This window comes from Spermophilus citellus (assembly GCF_964194105.1).
Source record: "Spermophilus citellus genome assembly, chromosome: 15".
NCBI lineage: Eukaryota > Metazoa > Chordata > Mammalia > Rodentia > Sciuridae > Spermophilus > Spermophilus citellus.
Window position 1 is genome coordinate 60,448,601 of NC_138195.1, and position 21,424 is coordinate 60,470,024.

At 31.2% G+C, this 21,424-nt stretch overlaps 1 protein-coding gene across 7 annotated transcripts in view; it reads left to right on the forward strand.

Annotated features, from left to right (window-relative positions):
* KIF20B (kinesin family member 20B) overlaps window positions 1–21,424 on the forward strand; it is a 66,795-nt gene that overhangs the window by 9,125 nt on the left and 36,246 nt on the right. For 5 of the 7 annotated variants that reach the window (XR_014018933.1, XM_081267531.1, XM_081267534.1 and 2 more), the window contains exons 7-20: window positions 866–902; window positions 1,602–1,829; window positions 2,879–2,990; window positions 4,377–4,448; window positions 4,533–4,679; window positions 5,339–5,501; window positions 6,036–6,323; window positions 9,334–9,473; window positions 11,089–11,227; window positions 12,200–12,428; window positions 13,611–13,642; window positions 14,728–14,878; window positions 19,363–20,602; window positions 20,921–21,059. Coding sequence is in view for 6 of the 7 variants with exons in the window: in XM_081267531.1 (XP_081123657.1) it covers window positions 866–902; window positions 1,602–1,829; window positions 2,879–2,990; window positions 4,377–4,448; window positions 4,533–4,679; window positions 5,339–5,501; window positions 6,036–6,323; window positions 9,334–9,473; window positions 11,089–11,227; window positions 12,200–12,428; window positions 13,611–13,642; window positions 14,728–14,878; window positions 19,363–20,602; window positions 20,921–21,059 (3,117 nt within the window). In the remaining variant the exon portion in view is untranslated. The remainder of the gene's footprint in view (window positions 1–865; window positions 903–1,601; window positions 1,830–2,878; window positions 2,991–4,376; window positions 4,449–4,532; window positions 4,680–5,338; window positions 5,502–6,035; window positions 6,324–9,333; window positions 9,474–11,088; window positions 11,228–12,199; window positions 12,429–13,610; window positions 13,643–14,727; window positions 14,879–19,362; window positions 20,603–20,920; window positions 21,060–21,424) is intronic. The other 2 variants (XM_081267535.1, XM_081267536.1) reach the window with 1 other exon arrangement.

The window sequence follows — 21,424 nt, forward strand, 5'->3', positions numbered from 1 at the left end:
TTAAAATGTTGAAAGAGATGAATTTTCATACGTTAATTGTAAAATGTTTATAAAAAGCAATTTGGAACTGGGTGTATGTGGTGCATGCGTGTAATACCAGCAACTCAGGAGGCTGAGACAGGAGGATTGCAAGTTCAAAGTTAGCCTCAGCAATGATGAGGCACTAAGCAATTCAGTGAGACCCTGTGTCTAAATAAAATACAACATAGGGTTGGGGATGTGGCTCAATGGTCGAGGACCCCAAGTTTAATCCCTGGTATCGAAAGAAAAAGCAGCAATTTGGATGTATATGATGGGATTCCAGGCTTGTATAATTATATCAAAGTGGATTCTACTGTCATATATAACTAAAAAAAACTGATAATTCAGCACTGCCAAATTGCTTTTTGTTGTTTAAGAGCAGAACTTTATACAATTTCATTTAGCTGTATATTCTAAGAAAATAATTAGAATGTTTATTATAATATAATTAAAAATGTTTATTATAGTATTTTACCTGCAAAATTTTGTAAAACATCTAAATCCAAAATGTTTAATGATAAATAATAATTATTTTATATCTTTAGTTACACAGTTATCAAATGTTTATAAGTAATTTTTAGTTATAGTGAGAAATATTAATAGTAGTAATTGTCTCTGGTCTACAGGGATTATACATTATGTTTTTTAATACTTTTATTTAGTTTCTTAAATTTATTGTATGACTGTATTATTTAAATTAGGAAAAAAATTAATAAACACGTCACTGAACAAAGTGGATGAAAGGTTGTGGTTTGGTCAGTGACTTTTTGGGTAGGTAATTGATATCTTGGTTATTTAACCTTAATGAAAATTGCTTTTAAATTCTTAAATTTTTCTTTTTTAGGTTGCTATGCATAATGACAGTTATGATACTTCGTATGGTAAGATATTATTTCTAACTTACCTTTTGTTTTTTGATTATATGCAATACTCAAAATTTTAAGTTTTAAATCACTCCCACTAATTTAATTGTTGACATAGCAATACCTGAAAAATGATAACTGAGTTATCAGATACTATAAAGTTTGATTTAGATTAATTCTCATAGATATCCCTTTCACTGGCTATAACTTTAATATTGACATCAAGAGATGCTCTGGGTTTTCTTTGTTTTTTCATTTAATTTCTCCCTTTTTTGTGGGAGAGGGTGTTACTTGGACCTAGGGGTACTTTACCATTGAGTTATTCTCTAGCTCCAGCTTTTTTTTTTGAATTGAGGTCTTTTTGAGTTGCTAAGGGGCTTGCCAAGTTGCTGAGGTGGCTTGAACTTGAGATCCTTCTGTCTCAGCTTCTTGAATCACTCAGATTACAGTTGTGTTTACCATACTGACTGCCTTTAATTTGTTTTTGCTTCATTAGTATATTTTCGAAAACAAATGGAAGGATAAGAAACCAAAGTTATTCCAGATATTATTTATTCCTAACTCTGCTCAAAAAATATTGAAAGTAGATGATCAAAAGATTAAGGATACTTATTTTTTCAAGTCCAGTAGTCATGATATGTTTTTTTCCCCTCAGTTTTAGTCAATGATTAATTTTGTGCTTATCTTTTTTTTCTCTTTTTTTCTGTTATCTTGTAGGAAGTTTAACAAACTCTTTGAATGTCCCAGAGTTTGAAGAATCTATGAGAGATTGTGAACAAGCTAGTTTGAATATGGATAATAACACAAAATTTTCTGTGTGGGTTTCTTTTTTTGAAATTTACAATGAATGTATTTATGACTTGTTTGTTCCTGTATCATCAAAGTTCCAAAAGAGAAAGATGTTACGACTTTCCCAAGATGTAAAGGGTTATTCTTTTATAAAAGGTATATTAATGAGTCTTTTTATTTTATTGCTCCATAGTTGTCTCCTAGGCTCTGTGATAACTACAGGAAAGCAAACAAAATTAGTATTTTTCTTCTCATTATTACCATTAAGAAAATAAGAGAATTTTGTGTTTTGGAAGTATGTTTTGGTGTGTTTGATACACTTGAATGTAAAAAGGTCTAGATGTGTTTGCTTGAGTATCATTAATTGGGTTCTTAGTGATGGGAAAAGCTGGGTGTGTTTTTATCTTATTCTGTTATGTTACTTTGTAACATTGGCCAAATTTTGTAACTAATACCATAGTGACATTTTTCACATCTTTTAAAATCATTACAGTAACAAAGTCATATTAATAATATCATGACCCATGACTTCCATATGTATATATATGCAGAATTCAGAAGTTTCATTAATTATGCTTAATCTTACTGCAGTTATACCCTGTGATGTTTTCTGTGTTTTGTTTCATTTTTATAAAATTCTGGTTAAGATAAAAAAATTTTTAATAGTTTTTAGTTGTAGTTGCCACAATACCTTTATTTTATTTATTTATTTTTATGTGGTGCTAAGGATCAAACCCAGGGCTTTGCACATGTTAGGCGACTGCTCTACCGCTGAGCCACAACCCCAACCCCAGCCCCAATGACAAAAAATTTTGATTGTATTAGTCACTAATGAATTACAATCTGTAATATTTCATGGCTATATAATTTGTAGGTTTCATCTGTACTGCTTTGTCTTTCTTTTTTCCCCTCTTGAGTGTCAAATTTAAGGAATTTACCTATTTTTAGTTTTTCCTTTGGCAGACTCTATTGAAGATCATTTACTTTGTATGTTTGTATAATTTAAATGATGTAATATTATAATCCTCTCTTCTGAAACATTTATCTTGAGGAATATGGAATAACTGAGTTGACTCAAAGTAGAATATATTGTTAGAAGAAAGATTTCATTATATGTCACTGGAAAAATACCTTCAAAGAGATCATACTATAGGACAGGTCCTGTGTTTTCATAAATTGCTATGTGTCCTCTTTATTTCTTAAAGATCTTCAGTGGATTCAAGTGTCTGATTCCAAAGAAGCATATAGACTTTTAAAACTGGGGATAAAGCAGCAGAGTGTTGCCTTCACAAAACTGAACAATGCTTCCAGTAGAAGGTAAGGAATAAATCCTATGGAGTAATCCTGAGGACTCATAGTATTCTGTGCTAATTTAAATATAGTTTATTTTAGATTAAATTGGGCATTAAGTTCTCTGATATGTTAAACTAATTCATAAGCATAAAAGACTTCAGTAGAGTGAAGAACACTAAACACAGAATATTATCAGTACTATATATTGTCTTAACATTAGATTTACTAATTTGAAGGAAGTCTAAAACATTTTTACTTCAAACAAGGTTTCTTTTTTTTTTTTAAATATTTTATTAGTTGTTGTTGAGACTTTATTTATTTTTTTTTATGTGGTGCTGAGAATCGAACCCAGTATCTCACACATGCTAGGCAAGCACTCTACCACTGAGCCACAACCCCAGCCCTCTTTCTTTTTTTTAATATTTATTTTTTAGTTATAGTTGGACACAACACATTTATTTTATTATTTTTATGTGGTGCTGAGGATCAAACCCAGGGCCTCACATGTGCTAGGCGAGTTCTCTACCACGGAGCCAAACCCCAGCCTTCCCTCCTTCTTCCCCCCAACAGGGTTTCTTTATCATTGAAATGACATTCTCAGTTCTCTTTAAATTTTGAGACAGCATCTTGCTAAGGGTCTCCCTAATTTATTGAGGCTGTCCTTGATTTGCAGTTTTCTTGCCTCAGCCTCCCAAATCTTTGTACTCTTTCTTTATGTCAGTACCCTAGCTCATTTTTGGAGTAGCCTAGAATGGTGGTCTTTTCTCTGTTTTTCTCACTTACCCCATGAATACTATATATACACTACATTAGGCTATGTTTCAAGGAGTTAAAGATGTTTTTGATGAAAGTGATGGGGGGTAGGAGACAAAGTAAAGACGTTTCAGAAGTGAGTTATTTAAAACAGATTTTTCTCTTAAGGGTAAAGACTTTGTCTTAAGAGCCATAGTCTCATACTCAGTTCTGGGGGGTTTGATATATGATTCAGATAAATCTGTATAAACTCAAATATGTTTGGCTTTAGCTATGTGTTTGAAGAATATTAGCTGATTTTTTATATATAATATTTGAACTAATGTGATCTTTGCACAAGAAAATTGAGTATTATAAATTACTTCCTTAGTGGAAGTTGGAATGTCAAAGGAAGAGATTTGAGGGATTTAAAGCTAGGCAAAAGATAAGATGATTTTAGTGGATATATAAGTATGGAACACTGGGTGGACATAAATGGTAACTATTTGGAAAATGCCCTGGTTGGACTATCATTAATACAAGAATATGAATAGAGGTCCATTTGCAATTCTTATCTCTTTTATTTAGACTGCAGAAATGGAAAGGTAATATTGGAAATATATTATTTGATTATTAAAAGTGGAAAAATAATATTTGATCTTTGTATATTTCTTTTAGTCACAGCATATTTACTATTAGAATATTACAGATCGAAGACCCTGAAATGTCTCGTGTTATTCGAGTTAGTGAGTAAGTTGACATTCTTTAAATTGTAATTATTTTTAATTGTTTTGAAGAATTTTAAAGTAATCTTTGTTTTCTAAATCAATTCAGATTGTCTTTGTGTGATCTTGCTGGTTCTGAACGAAGCATAAAGACACAGAATGAAGGTGAAAGGTTAAGAGAGACTGGGAACATAAATACTTCTTTATTGACTCTGGGAAAGTGTATTAATGTTTTGAAGAACAGTGAAAAGTCCAAGTAAGTGGTATTGAAATAGTATGTTAGGTATTTTATTTAAACTCAACGTTGGTGTTTTAAGAAAGTACTATTTTTAAAATTGCTTTTTATGTATGCTTTATGATTAAAGTGCTTAAGAGATCTTGGATTTAAAAAATGATAGAAATAAAAAAAAATGTTAGTTGATGCCAGGGACTCATCAAGTAAACTCAGTATTTTTGATAGTAAATATTTATAGCAGATACTTTTTAGATAGTAAGTTTTTCATGACGCTGGCTTGGCATCATTTTGCCACTTTGATCTTACTAATGCATTGTTTGTGTTCTACAAGATATGATAGATTTTTGCTTTAATTAGCATTTTCAGATGAGTCCATGGTAAATGAACCTTCACCATTTCTAGAAAAGTGTTTTATGACATCCATTGCAGGACTATATTGGAGGACATAACTCAGTTAAATGTGATTTTATTTACTTTTGGACTAGTTGATTACTGTTAGTACTCTTATTATTAGTAGTATTTAAAGAAAACACAGAAGAACTATTACAGTATTACTGATGGAACTGAGCTAAAGTTTATATCCATGGTAGGTAGCTTAGTTATTTCTTTGTAAAATTTATCAGAAACCCGACTTCAAGAGATTTATTTTAATTTATAATTTTTTGAAAAAATTTCCATAGGTTTCAACAACATGTGCCGTTCCGGGAAAGTAAACTGACCCACTATTTTCAAAGTTTTTTTAATGGTAAAGGGAAAATATGTATGATTGTCAATATCAGCCAGTGTTGTTTTGCCTATGATGAAACACTCAATGTATTGAAGTTCTCAGCTCTTGCACAAAAGGTAAATATATTCAGATTTTGCAAAATTTATGAATCCATCTCTTACTAGTGGAATATGAGCAATTTTCTTTGAAATAAATGTTTTGCGTTTATTACTCTAAGCCTAGGAAATACTTGAAAGTAAAAATGTAAATATGTGAACCAGTATGAAGACATGAGAAAAGATTTAAAGTTGTCCTATAAGAACTAAAATCACCTTTAGTAATAAGTATTAATTATAAGCATAAGTTAAAATTAATGAGTATTCTTGGAGTTAATTGTCTATTCTGCTGTTCATCTGGTTCACTTAGTACTAGATAGTCAGAAAGGCTTTTGCTAGAAATACTGCTCAGATCTTAGAAAGGTAGATTTACCTGTAGTTTTCATGTGTAAGTAGATTTTTCTAAACAGAATCATCATTTATGGATGCTGATTTCTTTTTATGTTTGCAGAGCTATAACATTTAAGTTGTCATTTGACTTAATTTATAAAATTAATTTTTAGTGGATAATTCTTCCTTTTTTTCTTTTTAAAAGTCACATTGATATTTTAACAGGTTTGTGTTCCAGATGTTTTGAATTCTTCTCAAGAGAAGTCTTTTGGACCCATCAAATCTTCTCAAGATGTATCATTAGATAAAAATTTAGATAATAAAATATCAAATGTAAAAAGAACCACCATTTCCTGGGACAATAGTCTAGAAGATCTGGTTGAAGATGAAGATTTACTTGAGGATCTAGAAAAAACTGAAGAAAAACAAAATGTTGAAACTGAACTTATTGATGAAGATTTAGATAAAACATTAGAGGAAGACAAGGCTCTCATTAGCCATGAGGAAAAAAGAGTATGTATTAAGAACTCATTTCTATGCTTGGCTTGTTTTTCTGAAGTTAGTATTTAACAATTCTGAAGTCTCTCTTCCCCTTCCCTTTATTTATTTAGGTTCTTTTTTTTTTTTTTTTTTAATTTGGTGCTGGGTATTGAACCCAGGAGTGCTTTACCACTGAGCTGTATCCTCACTCCAGTTTTTAATTTTTAATTTTGAGATGGGCTCAGGGGAGTGTTGGGTGTCTCCCGAAATTGGCTTCATGACCTTGAAATTGTGATGCTCCTTCCTCAGTTTCCTGAGTAGCCGGGATTACAGTAGCTAGGATTACAGGTGTGAGCCACCATGCTGGGCTTTTTTTTTTTTTTTTTTTTGAGATGGGGTCTCTCTATGTTGCCTAGGCTGGCTGTGAACTCTTGGATTCAAATGATCCTTCTGCCTCAGCCGTACATGTATTTGGGTTTACAGGTGTGTGCCACTCTTGAATATTTTTCTTTCAGGAATACACTAAAATTTTTGTATCTTAATTTTACTTTTTGAAAAACTTCAAACCCATAGAAACACTGATGTAATAAATACTTATTACCTTTTACTTGGATTTGCCATTTGTTTTAAGTATATAGATACACATATTTTGTTTACTTATAGTTTGAAAATAAGATACATCCATAAAGATACCTTACAACTGAGCATTTCATTGTGTATTTCTGGAGAATGTAGACATTTTCCTCATGATGACAAGACCATTTTCATACCCAAGAAATTTAACATTGAGGTGGTAAAATCTATCATACCATACATCTTGACATTTTTCCAGTGATATGAATGTTTCCTTTATAGCTACTTTGTTTTTATCTATAACTTAAGTTAGAACATAACTTTTGAGTATTACGTTCCTTTAGTCATTTCTAATCTAGCATTGACAATTGTTGGAAATTATCAAAACAATTTCTCTAAGTATATCTACATTTGTGTAATTTTCTCTAATTCTTAACATTTTTTTCAGAGATGTTATTTATTGTTTTAAATAGTGAGGCAATGTGTGGTTATTTAAACATTTTAAAGTAGTATTACATTTATGACAGAATGTGATTAAAGAAAATTATGCATCAAGATCTCTAATCTGCTACTCATACGAATAGTGGTATACATTACTGTTTTGTAACCTGACTTTCTTCATTGAAAAATAAGTTGTGGGGAGGATGGGGATATAGCTCAGTTGGTAGAGTACTTGCCTTGCATGCATAAGGCCCTGGGTTCGATCCCCAACACCACCAAAAAAAAAAAAAAAAAAAAAAAAAAAAGTGGGGCTGGGGTTGTAGCTCAGTGGTAGAGTACTTGCCTAGCATGTGTGAGGCACTGGGTTCAATCCTTAGCACCACATAAAAATAAATAAAATAAAGATATTGTGTCCATCTGCAAGTAAAAAAACAAAAAAAGTTATGGCTGGGCTGGGGATATATCTCAGTGTTAGAGTGTTTATCTAACATGCTTGAGGCTCTGAGTTCAATTCTCAAAAACAAAAAAGTGGCTAGAGGTGGTGGTCACACCTGTAATCCCAGTAACTCGGGAGGTTGAGACAGGAGGATCCCAAGTTTGTGGCCAGCATGGGCAACTTACCAAGACCCTGTCTCAAAAAAAAGGTGGGGAGGGAGCTGAGATATCGCTCAGTATTAAAAAAAAAAAGCACCCGTGGGTTCAATCCCCAGTACCAAAAATAAAAATTGGAAAGTATAACCTACTAATATAGGCCATTATTACTACTTATAGTATTTGTGTATGACAGTAGCATAATTGAATTAATCCTTCAAGTTTGGCTCTTGAATTGGGTTCACTTTTTTAAACAAAACTAAATTATTGCAAACACCAACAGTGGGATAAGTGTTGTCATAGCTAAAACACTGGGCTATATCATTATTTGTGATTATTTGTCATTAAAAGTGATTAGGAGTAGAATTTCAAAGTCAGTATGTCTGTAGAACTATTTTCAAATATATGGTTGAGACAATCAAAGATGTATAAGCTTAAAGAGAATTACTTGATTAATTTGTTACTGAGAAAATTTAATCATAAACCTTAAAAGAGTATCAGGTGTTTTAATGAATTCTGTAACTTATTTTATTTTTTTAATATTTATTTTTTAGTTTTAGGTAGATACAAAATTTTATTTTTATATGGTGCTGAGGATTGAACCCAGTGCCTCATGCACGCTAGGCAAGGATTCTATCACTGAGCCACAACCCTATCCCCTCTAACTTATTTTATTAATCCATACTTGCTATGTTAAGTGATGACTACTTTATTTGTTCACTGTCCATATTACATAATTATATGTATTTTCAAAGGCTACAGAGTTGTTACTTACATCTGGATAGTTTAAAAACCTAGGAAGATAATTATTTGTAACATTTTTTGTGTTTGGAAAGTGAGTATTTTTAGCAATTTCTTTGTTCTGTCTAGCACTTGGGCTTTAGACTTTGACAGAACACTTTTTATTTAAAAACTTTTTTCTTGATTTAAATTTTTAATTGGTGCATTATAAATATATGTAATGGTGCAATTAATTATTACATATTTGTACGTGTACACAATATAACAAACCCATTTATTATAGATCTAGTCCTTTGCCTCCTGTGAAATGCTGATGATCTACCAAGCTAATAGAAGGTCATATGGATTAAATGAAATCAAATATGGAACTCTCCAATGTAGTTCCTGAAGGATAATAAATATTCAGATTTTATCTTGACTTTTTCTCTTAGTGCAGCTACACAGACATTTGAGTTATCATACGTTTCTTTTTTTTTTTTTCCATATATCTGTTTCTGAAATGCAGAGAGGTCCACTTGATTTTTCAGACTAACGAATTCCTGCAAGTGTACAGTTTTCAGTGAGAATATTAGCACTATTAGAAGGATGTATATTTATAATTGACTAAATAAAAATAGTTTTATCTTTGAACATTTTGAAAGTTTTTCTCTTGATATGCTTATTCTTTTCTAAGAATTTTAATATTTAAATGTTTTAGAAACTTTTGGATTTAATAGAAGACTTGAAAAAAAGACTAATAAGTGAAAAAAAAGAAAAGCTAACAATGGAATTTAAAATTCGAGAAGAAGTTACCCAGGAGTTTACTCAATATTGGGCTCAACGGGAAGCTGACTTTAAGTAAGTTATTTTTTTAATGACTTAGCATAAAAGTGAAAATTTTATTTACTTGTTTAGTTTTTTAAACGTATTTTCTTGTTTTATAATGGGTGTTTTCTGAGTTTTTTTTTCCCCCTGAACACCATGATTAGTAAACTTAATTAATTAATTAATTAATTAATTGACTTTTTAGTATTGGGGATTGAACCCAATGCCACTGAGCCAGATTTCCTAGCCCTTTTTATTTTTTATTTTGAGACAGGTAGGTTCTCACTAAGTTGCTTAGGGCCTCACTAAGTTGTTAAGGCTTGCTTTGCTGCTGGGATTACAGGCATGTGCCATTGCACCTGGCTAGTAAACTTTATTTGACTTATACATAACATAGGACAAATCACTGCAGAATACACACTCTTAGCTGCACCAAAGTAAGTATCTAAGTATCAGTGAACTTCAAAGTATGGAGATAATGAAGAAATTTGTTTTGATTTTAATGTTTAAAGATAGGATTTCATGATGAAAAGATAACTAGATTAGATTTAGATTAGCAGCAAACAGAGGAACTTTCAGTGGATATTTAAACTCATCTAGCTATGCTGTGAAACTTAAACATATGTATTAGACAATGAAAAGGCCTTAAATCAAGGAACTAATAAATCTCATGGAAGTTAGATTAAAAGATCATGTGAAGCCCAGAATATGAGGAAGACTCTGTTACAAAGTTAAAAGTTGGTATTTTAAAAGGCTAATTAAATTGGTAATTCTTGGCAAGATTGATCAAGAGATAAAAAAGGTGTAAAAATGATCAATGTGAGGAATTTAAAATAAGCATCATTAGAGATGTTACAGATATTAAGAGAACAAGTACAACTTTGTCAGTTTGAAAATTTAGACAAACTGCATAAATTCCTCAGAAAATATAACCCATTGAAAGATAATAGAGCATCCTAACAGTTCTAGACCTATAAAGAATATAAACCTATAAGTTCAAACCTTCTCACAGAGAAATTATTAACCCAGATGGCTTTGCTAGTGAATATACTAATTGTTCCAGGAAGAATGAATACTGATTTTTATGGAAACTTTTCCAGTATATAGAAGATGTATTCATTGTATAAACATAGAATATTGATTTTATTTTATTTTTGTACATGAGATTGAACCTAAGGAGGTGAAGGGTGTGTGTGGGGTGTTACCACTAAGCTACATCCCCAGCCCTATTTTTCTTTACTTTTTTTTTTTTTTTTTTTTAATTTTGAGATATAGGGTCTTACTAAGTTCCTAAGGGTCTTGCTAAATTGCTCTGGCTGGACTAGAACTTTTGATCCTCCTACATCAGCCTCCCAAGTCACTGGTATTATAGGATTGTGCCACCGTGGCCAGCCACAAAATCTTGCTTTTTTAAAATGGGAAAGCATAAAGTCATAGGCCAGTTTTTCTCATAGGAATAGATGTAAAAACATTTTAAAGATGTAAAAATACCTTAGTTTTCTTTATGCAAGTTTCAAAACTGGTGTTACTAATTCCCACATGATTATTTAAATTTGCTTTTAATGTGTAATATACTTGACCTTAGAAATTTAAAGCATATAAAGTATCGCCTTTTTGTTTTTTAATGGGATTAATTTGTGTTATGAAGGGAAACACTCCTTCGTGAAAGAGAGCTATTAGAAGAAAATGCTGAATGTCGTTTGGCTATCTTCAAGGATTTGATTGGTAAATGTGATACCCAGGATGAACCAACGAATGGAGTTTGTGTTATGGAAGTTGAAACTAAAGTATGTTACTTGGAGTTTTTTAAAAATCTATTGAGGTTTTAGTGCCAAGATTTAGCAAACCACATCAGTGATGAGAACTGTTAATATAGTTTAGAACTAAAACAGTATTTGCTGTAATATAGCTTTATTATAGTTAGGCATGTTTTATTAGGAATGTAAGTATAGTACTTTTTATTAGCTTTTGGACTAGGAAGAATTTATATCTGTTAAATCTATGTTCCATTTTATTACTTGAGTCATTGTATTGATTATCAGCAGATAAGAATGTTTTTTGTTTGATTATGGAATACTCCTCAGGAAGGTGTAAGAGAAGCAACTAGGGATCATTGCTCTGATTAAAAAAATATATATGTAAAAAAATATATATATATGTAAAAAGGTTGACTTTCTTAGGTAACCACCATTCTCTACTTTTAAGGATAATTTACCCTTTTCTTCTGCTTCCTCTGAAGCTGAAATTGATCAAACATATCCCTACTAACCTCTACTTAATTCAAGGGCCTGGAACAATGATGTCCAGGCTCTTATTTTCAAACCACTATATTATCAAACCACTATGTTGGACATGGTAGGATGGGGGTGGGTTGTGAGTTGTGAAAATGAAGGATTTGTTTCCTGGGTTATTCTAAAACAACATTTTGAAAAAGACTGATTTTGTAATTGAAATTACCTGAGTTAGGTAATCATAATTGTTTTATGTGTTAATGCAGTTAATGACATTTTTATGAGGAAATATGTGTCATAAAAATGAATTATGGAACTCAAAGTTTTCATAATTGGTTACTGTTTTTAAAACTAAGTCAACAACCAGATATGAAAAATTGTACGCTATATGTGTAAACAGAATTGTAATGCCTTCTGCTGTCATATAAATAAAAAAATAATTAAGAAAAAAAGACTAAGTCAAATAGTAATACATGTAAAGGTGAAACCCAGTGTTAATGTTAGACATGTGGTTTTTGCTGTTTTTAGGAAGCACATAATTATGTAGGACTTGAAGATATTATTGATTCTCTTCGAGATGATGTCTCTGATATTAAGAAACAGGCTGAAATCGCTCACTTATACATTGCATCTCTTGCTGATCCCCAGGAAGCTATTGCTTGTTTGCAGCTAAAGTTTAATCAAGTTAACGCTGAATTAGCTGAAACCAAAGAAGAATTAATCAAAACCAAAGAAGAGCTAATAAAAAGAGAAAATGGTAAGTGGATGTATTTTACCCCCATTTAGACATTATAAATAAGTAAGTTAGTTAGTATGCTATTTCTGCAGCTTATTTACCATAATAACCAAAAAAATTATTTGATGAAGATAGCATATTTTAATATTTTTATCATTTGTATTGCCATGGTTCTAAAATGTGTTTTGCCTTCATTTATTTTTAGACTGATATTATTAGAAAAGACTTCTCAAAATAAATTAAAAAAAAAAAAAACAACAACCTAAAACAAACAAAAATCCTGCCAAACAAAACCAAGTACTAGCTTATAAATGCATTAAGAAATCCCTTAGGAAATTGTAAATGTGTAGTGTAGAAGATTCTAGTATGGGCTTGCCACTTTGGAAAGAGTAACCGCTGTGGAGAAGTTTAAAAATAGTCTGTTAGATTGATGTTTTATTTCATCTTTGAAGGATTATATGTATTTACTATATATGCATGATGCTGCCATCTGAATTTTACTAGAGATCAAATACTCCACCTTTTTCTGTGTGAAACAAGATGGATAGGAGATTGCAGATCAGTGGTACATCTGCATTTTGACATGGACCAGAAAGAAACTTGCTCCTTTTCTCTTATGTTTTGCTATTTCTTTACTCTTTAGCATATGTTACTCAATTTTGCACTCAGGTTTGTGTGTGTGGTTTTTTTTTTTTTTTTTTTTGGAGTTGTAGATGGACAGAATGCCTTTATTTATTTTTATGTGGTGCTGAGGATGGAACCCAGTGCCTCACACATGCTAGGCAAGTGCTTTGCTGCTGAGCTACAGCCCCAGGTTTTTTGTTTTTTCTTTTTGTGATACTGGAAATTGAACTCAGGGGTTTTCTACCACTGATCTACATCCTCAGTTCTTTTTTATTTTGACACAGTTCTTGCTGAGTTGCAGAGGCTAGCCTTGAATTTTCAGTCCTCTTGACTCAGTGTCCCAAGTTGCTGGGATTACTGGTGTGCACCACTGCACCTGGCTACACAAAGTTTTGAAAGTTGCTTTTTTGTTATATTATTCCCTTGTGGTTGAATTAGTAGATGAGTATTGTTCCCTTTTAATGCTCTCAAAAATCTTTTCCTGAATATAGTACACTACAACAGCTCATGTTTCACAGTTGTTTATTAATCTAGATTTTTTTAATGCTTAGATGTTTCAATATTCTTTATTTTTTTCAGAATTGGTTCAAGAACTTGAGACGTCTAATAAGGTAATATTTTAATCTTTGTCCTGATAAGAAGTTAATAAAGTAAATTAAAGACCATGAATTAGAACACCGTATGTTTATTTTAAAAATAATTTTTAAAAACTAGTATATGTAGGTGACAAAAAAATGAAAAGTATAGGTGCCTTCACCTTTCTGCTTCTCTTTAGTGATGGTCAGTACAGAGTTATTTCAAATGTTCTAGAAGATTTATACACATGTAGAATTCACACAAATTTGTTCCTTTTAAAAAATTTACACAAATAGGATTATAGTTCTGTGTCTTGATTTCTTCCCTTAAAAGATAATCTTGAAATAATTCTATATTGCACATACAGATATCATTCTTTCATTATGCATATGGTATTGATTAGATATATTTAAATTGTGTTTATTTTCTCTAAAATTACTAAACATATTAAAATATAGGATAAAGCCTGACCAGTATACAGAATATGAATGAGGGTTACTCCTAGAGGGTCCTCTGCAGATTACAGATCACATATTCACCCTAGGTAGTTTAGGGTGGATTTGACTTTTATAGATACTCTTCCTTTTTCTGGATGAGTTGATATTGTACTCTTTTCTGTCAGCCGTTTTAGGGAAGTATATTCTTTGCATAAAATACATAAAAATGTAAGTGATCTAGAAGTGCAGTTTTAAAACTGTGTAGACTGTATCTTATCAGTATATACGGGCTAAAAGCTTAAGTTAAAACTATTCTTTCTGTGAGTTCTTCAAGTTAGGATAATAATACTTAAGAGGCTTTGGTTATAAAATAAAATAATTGTTGAGTTTCTAGAGTGAAAGTACAAGAAACAACTTTTTCGGTGCTTTCATATTTTTCTTTTTACAGTACATTTTGAATGTGACTTTAGGGATGAGTGTTCTTAGCGTTCTCCAGTTTTCCCCAAATGTTACTCAATTGCCAGAGCCATTAGTTATTTTAGGATGAAAAAAGAAATAATTTAAAAAGTGTTTCAATAAAATTGAAAATAAAATTTTTATGGCACACTCTTGAGAGGTAAATTATGTAGTTTTAATATTATAGCTTTCTATGTGTGAAATAATTTTAATTAATTTTACTTTAGGATGAGGCTAGTACATCTTTTTTAGCAAACAGTAAATCGACTTGTAATGAAGCAGTTGAAATGCCTAAGGACAGCATGGATAAAACCTATGTACAAAGAAAAAGATTAAATGAAAATCAGCTTCAACAAGATGAACCACCAGCAAAGAAAGGTATTGTTACTTTAGATGTCAGCAGGAGGCTTTTAAGAAAGCTAATTCGTAAATCAGTAAATAGAAAAGGTACAAATAGGAAATTTACCCGTCTAAAGAAAAACTTCAAGAAAATCTAAATATTGTGAATTCTTACATTATCATGTTCTAAACTGTCTGGAGGATAGGTGTATATGTAAAGCTAAGTAAATGTTTTTTGATACTGTGCTTTTATCACTGTGTTTTGCATACCTATAATTACTTTTTCTACTCTTTTTATAATATTAAAAATTACTTTCATAAGGATAGTACCTATTTCTCCACAAATCTCTTCATGTTGTTTTTTTTTCTTTGCATTCTTTATTTATTTGGAGAAAATGATACTTGACAGTAAAACTTTGAGCTAATAAACATTGCCAAACAAATGTACTTTACTAATGTGCTAGGAGACAGTCTGATGAAAAATAGTGAACAGTTGTTTTTAAGAAAGTGAGGCTATACTGCATAATTGTTATTGAATTTTGGAAGATAATTCTCAGTTTTATGGGTAAGTATGAAGTGCTTATTCATAAGGACAAAAGACAGTATAAGGGAGGTGTGACTTGAAATCATCCTCTTTAAGAAAGCTTTGATTTGCAGTTGGTAGTTACCCAATGAATCTAAATAGTGTATTTTTCATTTCTTTTCTTTCTTTCTTTTTTTTAGTTGTCAATGGACCTTTATTTTTTTTACTTATTTATATGTGGTGCTGAGGATCAAACCCAGTCCCTCTCTGCCACGGAACTACAGCCCCAGCCCCTCATTTGTTTTCTTTATAACGAGCCCACTTCTATTATCCTGTGTTATCTCTGCTGAGGCTAATGCAAATATTTTTCCCCTTCCTCTTTGAGGCTATAGAGGCAATGTAAATTATAATAAAACTTTGTCCAATGAACTTTTAAAATTAGTCTATATTAAAGAAAAGAAATTTTGGAATCCCATAATGGGATTATATGATTATAACTGCCAAAGAACATTTAGACAATTGGGTGAACAAAAAAACATGAATTATATTTGAAAAATGAAAAATTAAAAAAGTTATTTTTGGTGGATACACTGCTGAAAGTGAAACTGGGTAATTTCTTGGGTGTGACAGTGAGATGAAATTTCTACATTATGCAGTGATTCTTAGCTGAGGGCATACTCTCACTGGGGCCAAAATAGTATCCTTTTTTTTTTTTTTTTTTTTTTTGGTACTGGGAATTGAACCCAGAGGTGCTTAACCAGTGAGTCACATCATCAGCCCTTTTTATTTTTTGAGACAGGGTCTTGCTAAGTTGCTTAGGGCCACGCTAAGTTGCTGAAGCTGGCTTTCAACTTTCCACCCTCTTTCCTCAGCCTCCCATGTTGCTGGGATTGCAAGTGTGTGCCACTGGGCCCAGTTACAAATCAGTATATTTAGAGGGTTAGGGAATTTTAATTTATCAAAAAGAGTTGTAGGATTAAAAAATCTTAAGAATAATTACATAAGTTGCTTTCTTCCACTTTATATATATTATTTGAAAGTCCTCAAAAATGGTTATATGTTTTCTTTATTTTGTTTACAGCTTCAACTGTGGTTAGTGAATAGGAATATAGAACCTTATTTGCTGGTAGGATGGCAGATTTCAATTTACAAAGCATTTTATGATCTCAAAAGTGCTGCTGCCTCTATTGAACAGATTTTACATCCATGGGATGATGTTGATAATAGGGTGCACAAGACATAACTACCTGACATTTCGTATTTGACTCTTAAGGGACAATGACATGTAGTAGGGCTGCCAGATAGGTGCTTTGTAATGAAGCAACTGATATTTAGATCTCAGATGTACTGGTGATTATTAGCTTCAAGAAATTTCCAGAAATAATGCCTATAGTATTGGTTCTCATAGTATTGCATATAAAAGATATCCCAGACTTATCAAATTATTATCTTTGGGATGTGGTCCCAGGAATCTGCATTTATTTATTTATTTATTTATTATTTAAAAATATATTTATTTATTTATTTTTAGTTTTCGGCAGACACAACATCTTTCTTTGTATGTGGTACTGAGGATCGAACCTGGGCCGCATACATGCCTGGCGAGCGCGCTACCGTTTGAGCCACATCCCCAGCCCAGGAATCTGCATTTAATAAGCACCCTGTGTAATTCTTCTCAAACTAAAAATCATTATTATATATAAATGTTTAAAGAGAGGACCCTAATTTTTTTATTAATTTTTAAAATTTATATATGACAATAGAGTGCATTACAATTCATATTACACATATAGAGCACAATTTTTCTTATCTTTGGTCGTTTACAAAGTATATTCTCACCAATTCATGTCTTCTTACATGTACTTTAAATAATGATGCCCATCACATTCCACTATCATTTCTAACCCCATGCCCTCTCACTTCCCCTCCCACCCCTCTGCCCTGTCTAGAGTTCATCTATTTCTCCTTATGCTCCCCATCCCTACCCCACAATGAATCAGCCTCCTTATAACAGAAAAAACATTTAGCATTTGAGGACCCTAAATTTGAAAACAAGAATGTAAATTAATATAACTGGGGGTATGGCAGATTTATGAATTTTTTGTGTATATCTAGAACCAGAATAGGTTACTTGTTGTGAACATGTATTTATAAAGATATATATTTGTAAACATATTTATAAACATGTTTGTAAAGATATGTACATATTTATAAGGATATACCCAAACATTTATAAAGATTATTTTGGCAGAGTGATGTGTCTTAGAGATAGAAAAGAATATACATGTTGTAGTTAAAGTTCAAAAATATTTAGATTTATTATTTAGGATAAATCAGACACAGATCATGTGCCATCAGGGAATTTTGGAGTCTAGTAGCTAAGAGAGACAAACATGTTTCAGTAAGTCTAAGGAGCTGAGATGCGTCGAATAATGGGTATATTTTCAGTATAATGAAAATACCCTCTTTCAATTCAATGGGCAGCTACCAAGTGAAAGTAAAAAGTTTGTTAACAAGGAGGATTTCAAGCCCTGTCTCCTTTATAAGACTTTGCCCTTATGGATAAGCACCTCTTGTGCTTACTGTTATATCTGGGACTTTATGCATGAGGAATTTGACTCCTAGTTACTTAGTGAGGATATCATATAAAAATATAGGTGAATTCCACAGGTAAATGGTTAGTGAAGGTGTGAATGAAGATCAAAAGTGCAATACAAAGTTGAATGACAGAGCAATGTTGTAAAGAAAGTTTACATGTAAACATCAAACCATCAAGTGAAAAAAATAAAAAGGAAGAAAGCATGAAAAAAAATAAAAAGGAAGAGTTAAATTCTTGTCTGTTTTGAAATAAAATTCCTTGGATGTGAAACACTCATCCATCTGACTCTTATTATTACAACAGAAATAGTATGGAAGCATTAAAAATACAGATATAAACATTTATGTCTAAAATTTATATAATAGGATTGAGTATTATCTTTCAATCATAGAATCTATGAGAAAAATTTTAAAAAATATAATTGGGCAGTTTTGTGAGGTAGGTTTATTTGTCAAAATGAGTGTAATGAAGTAAACTTCAGCTAGTAGCACATTTACTATGGGAAAAGTTTAACCTATGCCAACTATAAATTTTGAACTTGTTGTATTTCTATAACATTTACAAAAAGGTTTAACATACATTGTATATTAATTCATTTAAAACTCTTAGCACTATTTTTAGAGTAAGTAGAGCAAACAGAGATATCCTTATTCTGGAAATGTGGATCATGAGCCTGAAAAACTTCTCATTTTTAATTAGCCAAATCCTTTTGTACAGATTTTCAGGTTCTATTAATAGCTAACTATATCCAAAGCACAGTGTTATAATCTCATTTGTTTTCTTGTTCTCCATAACAACTCTGGGATAGGTGGATAGGTAGATAATATTTTCATTTTATATTTGAGGAAATGGAAATAGGATTAAGCGTTTTATGGATGAGATAGTGAACGATAAGCCTATGTTAAATGACTTCTGAGAATTTCAGCTGTTTCTCCACTGATTTAGTTATGAAAATTAAAGGTACTTAATTTGTAAATCACTAATATTATAGATTCCATGATATAATTGTACTTATAACTTTAAAGTTCTTGGATGAAGATGTCTGCCTAGGTTGTCTCATTATGATCCCCTCTTCTGTCTTATATAATGATAACGTAGTTTGTGGTATGAACTTTAAATAATAATGAAATTTATACAAGGTAAGTTGAAAAACTAATAATACTACTCAAGTAGCTATCATCAGTTTGCTATCCCTCTTTTGCTAACTCTGCATTAACTTGTATAATTTTTATATAAATGGGTTTATAGTATATAATTTTTTTCTTTTTTTAAAATAGCTTATTTTGGTTTTTCATTAAAAGTTAACTTTCATTAGTTTCATATTTGAATATTGGCTTATATAGTAATATTTTAGTTCTATTAAAGTTTTCAGGATTAATAATAATATTCTTATTTTTAAAGGACCTATGCTTATTGCTTCAATTATCACTGAAGACCAAAAGAAAAGTGAAGAAATGCAACAGACCATTTCAGAAGATGGAAAAGGTATTAGAGTGTTACAAGAAAATAATGAAGAGCTGAAAACCCTTTTATTTACTATTCAGAATGAACTTAAAAATGAAAAGGAGGAAAAAGCAGAATTAAATAAACAGATTGTTAGTTTGCAGCAAGAACTTTCTTTTTCTGAAAAAAAGAGTTTAACTTTAAGTGTAGAAGTTCAACAAATTCAGTCAAATTATGAAAAAGCAATTGCTGAATTACAAATGCAGAAAGATATAAATCAAGAACTAGAGGAAAAGATCATGAAATTATCAAAGGAGATAGAAACTGCAACGAGGAACATCACAAACAATGTTTCACAAATAAAATTAATGCAAACAAAAATAGATAAACTACGTTGGCTTGATTCCATTTCCCAGATCTCAAACATAGATTTACTCAATCTCAGGGATCTTTCAAATGGTTCTCAGGAACATAATTTACCAAACACAGAGTTACACCTTTTAGATAATGAGTTTTGTGTAGATAAACAGGTTAAAGAATGTCCTATTCAGGAACTCAATAGGGAAAGCTCATTCCATTCCAGTATTGAAGCTATTTGGGAAGAATGTAAGGAGATAGTGAAGGCTTCATCCAAAAAAAGCCATCAGATTCAGGAATTGGAACAACAAATTAAAGAATTACAGGCAGAAATAAAAGGCTATAAGGATGAAAACAATGAACTGAAAATGAAAGAGAGGAAGGAGAAGAATCAAGGTGATCTACTAAAAGAAAGAGAAAATCTTATAAAGCAGCTGGAAGAAGAACTGCAAGAAAAAAGTGTTAGTCTTGATGTTCAGGTACAGCTTGTAGTTGAAGGAAAGAGAGTACTTTCAGAACTTACACAAGATGTTGCTTGTTATGAAGCCAAAATAAAAGAACTTGAAACAATTGTAGAGACTCAGAAAGATGATTGTAGGCATTCAGCAAAGTTACAGCAAGACATTTTAGAAAAAGAATCTATCATCTCAAAGCTAGAAAGAAATCTAAAGGAATTTCAAGCAAATCTTCAAGATTCTATCAAAAACACCCAAGATTTAAGTGCAAAGGAAGTCAAGTTGAAAGAAGAAATTACCCAATTAACAAGTAATTTGCAAGATATGAAGCATTCACTTCAATTAAAGGAAGAAGAAAAAGAAACCATCAGTCAAGAAGCAGAAAAGTAAGTAAATCTTATTTAAACTGTTGAAAAATTTGCAAAGCATTTATTTTTCTATTAAATGGGCATAATTTCATCTAGTCAAATATGGTGTGTATGATGAATGAAGGACTCGAACTCTGTTCCTATAAACCTTTAGAAGCAAAAGTTATCTGTAAACATTGGCCTACTTAAAAAAATACTAATGAAATCCTCTGATTTATAATTTGTATATTCCAAATTTGTGAAGATAAGTAATTTTGTAAAGATTATTACCAGTTCACATGATGATCCTAGGTGGTTAATGATGTGTAACTATAGAAAAGTGATTGTGTTTTTTAGATTGAAAGAGGAGCTCTGTGCAAGCTCTGCTCTTACCCAGAATCTCAAAGCAGATCTTCAGAGGAAGGAAGAAGATCATGCTGAGCTGAAAGAGAAACTTACTGATGCCAAAAAGCAGATTGAGCAAGTACAGAAAGAGGTAGGTTATTTGAAAAGTTGTGTGGCTAATGATTAAGATCATTTCCCTTACCTAGAAAGTGTAGACACTAATTTTAGGATTTAACAGAATACTTTTTAACTTTAATTTTTCTTTAAATGATAACAGTTATTTCACAAAAGAAAATTTAACCAATTTAAACAAACTAGAAAGGGCCAAAATTAAGAAAACTATGTGCCTTATGTAGGATTAGAGTATTTTTTTCCTTTTAAGGACTGTTAAAATTGAATTCCTCCAAAAATTAAGAAGTAGCTTTTCTTTGCAGATGATATTATTTAGCAAAGTATGTAGTGCAGCTTTTATAATAACAAGTTTTTTATTAAAATTTTATTATTCTAAATTAAAAA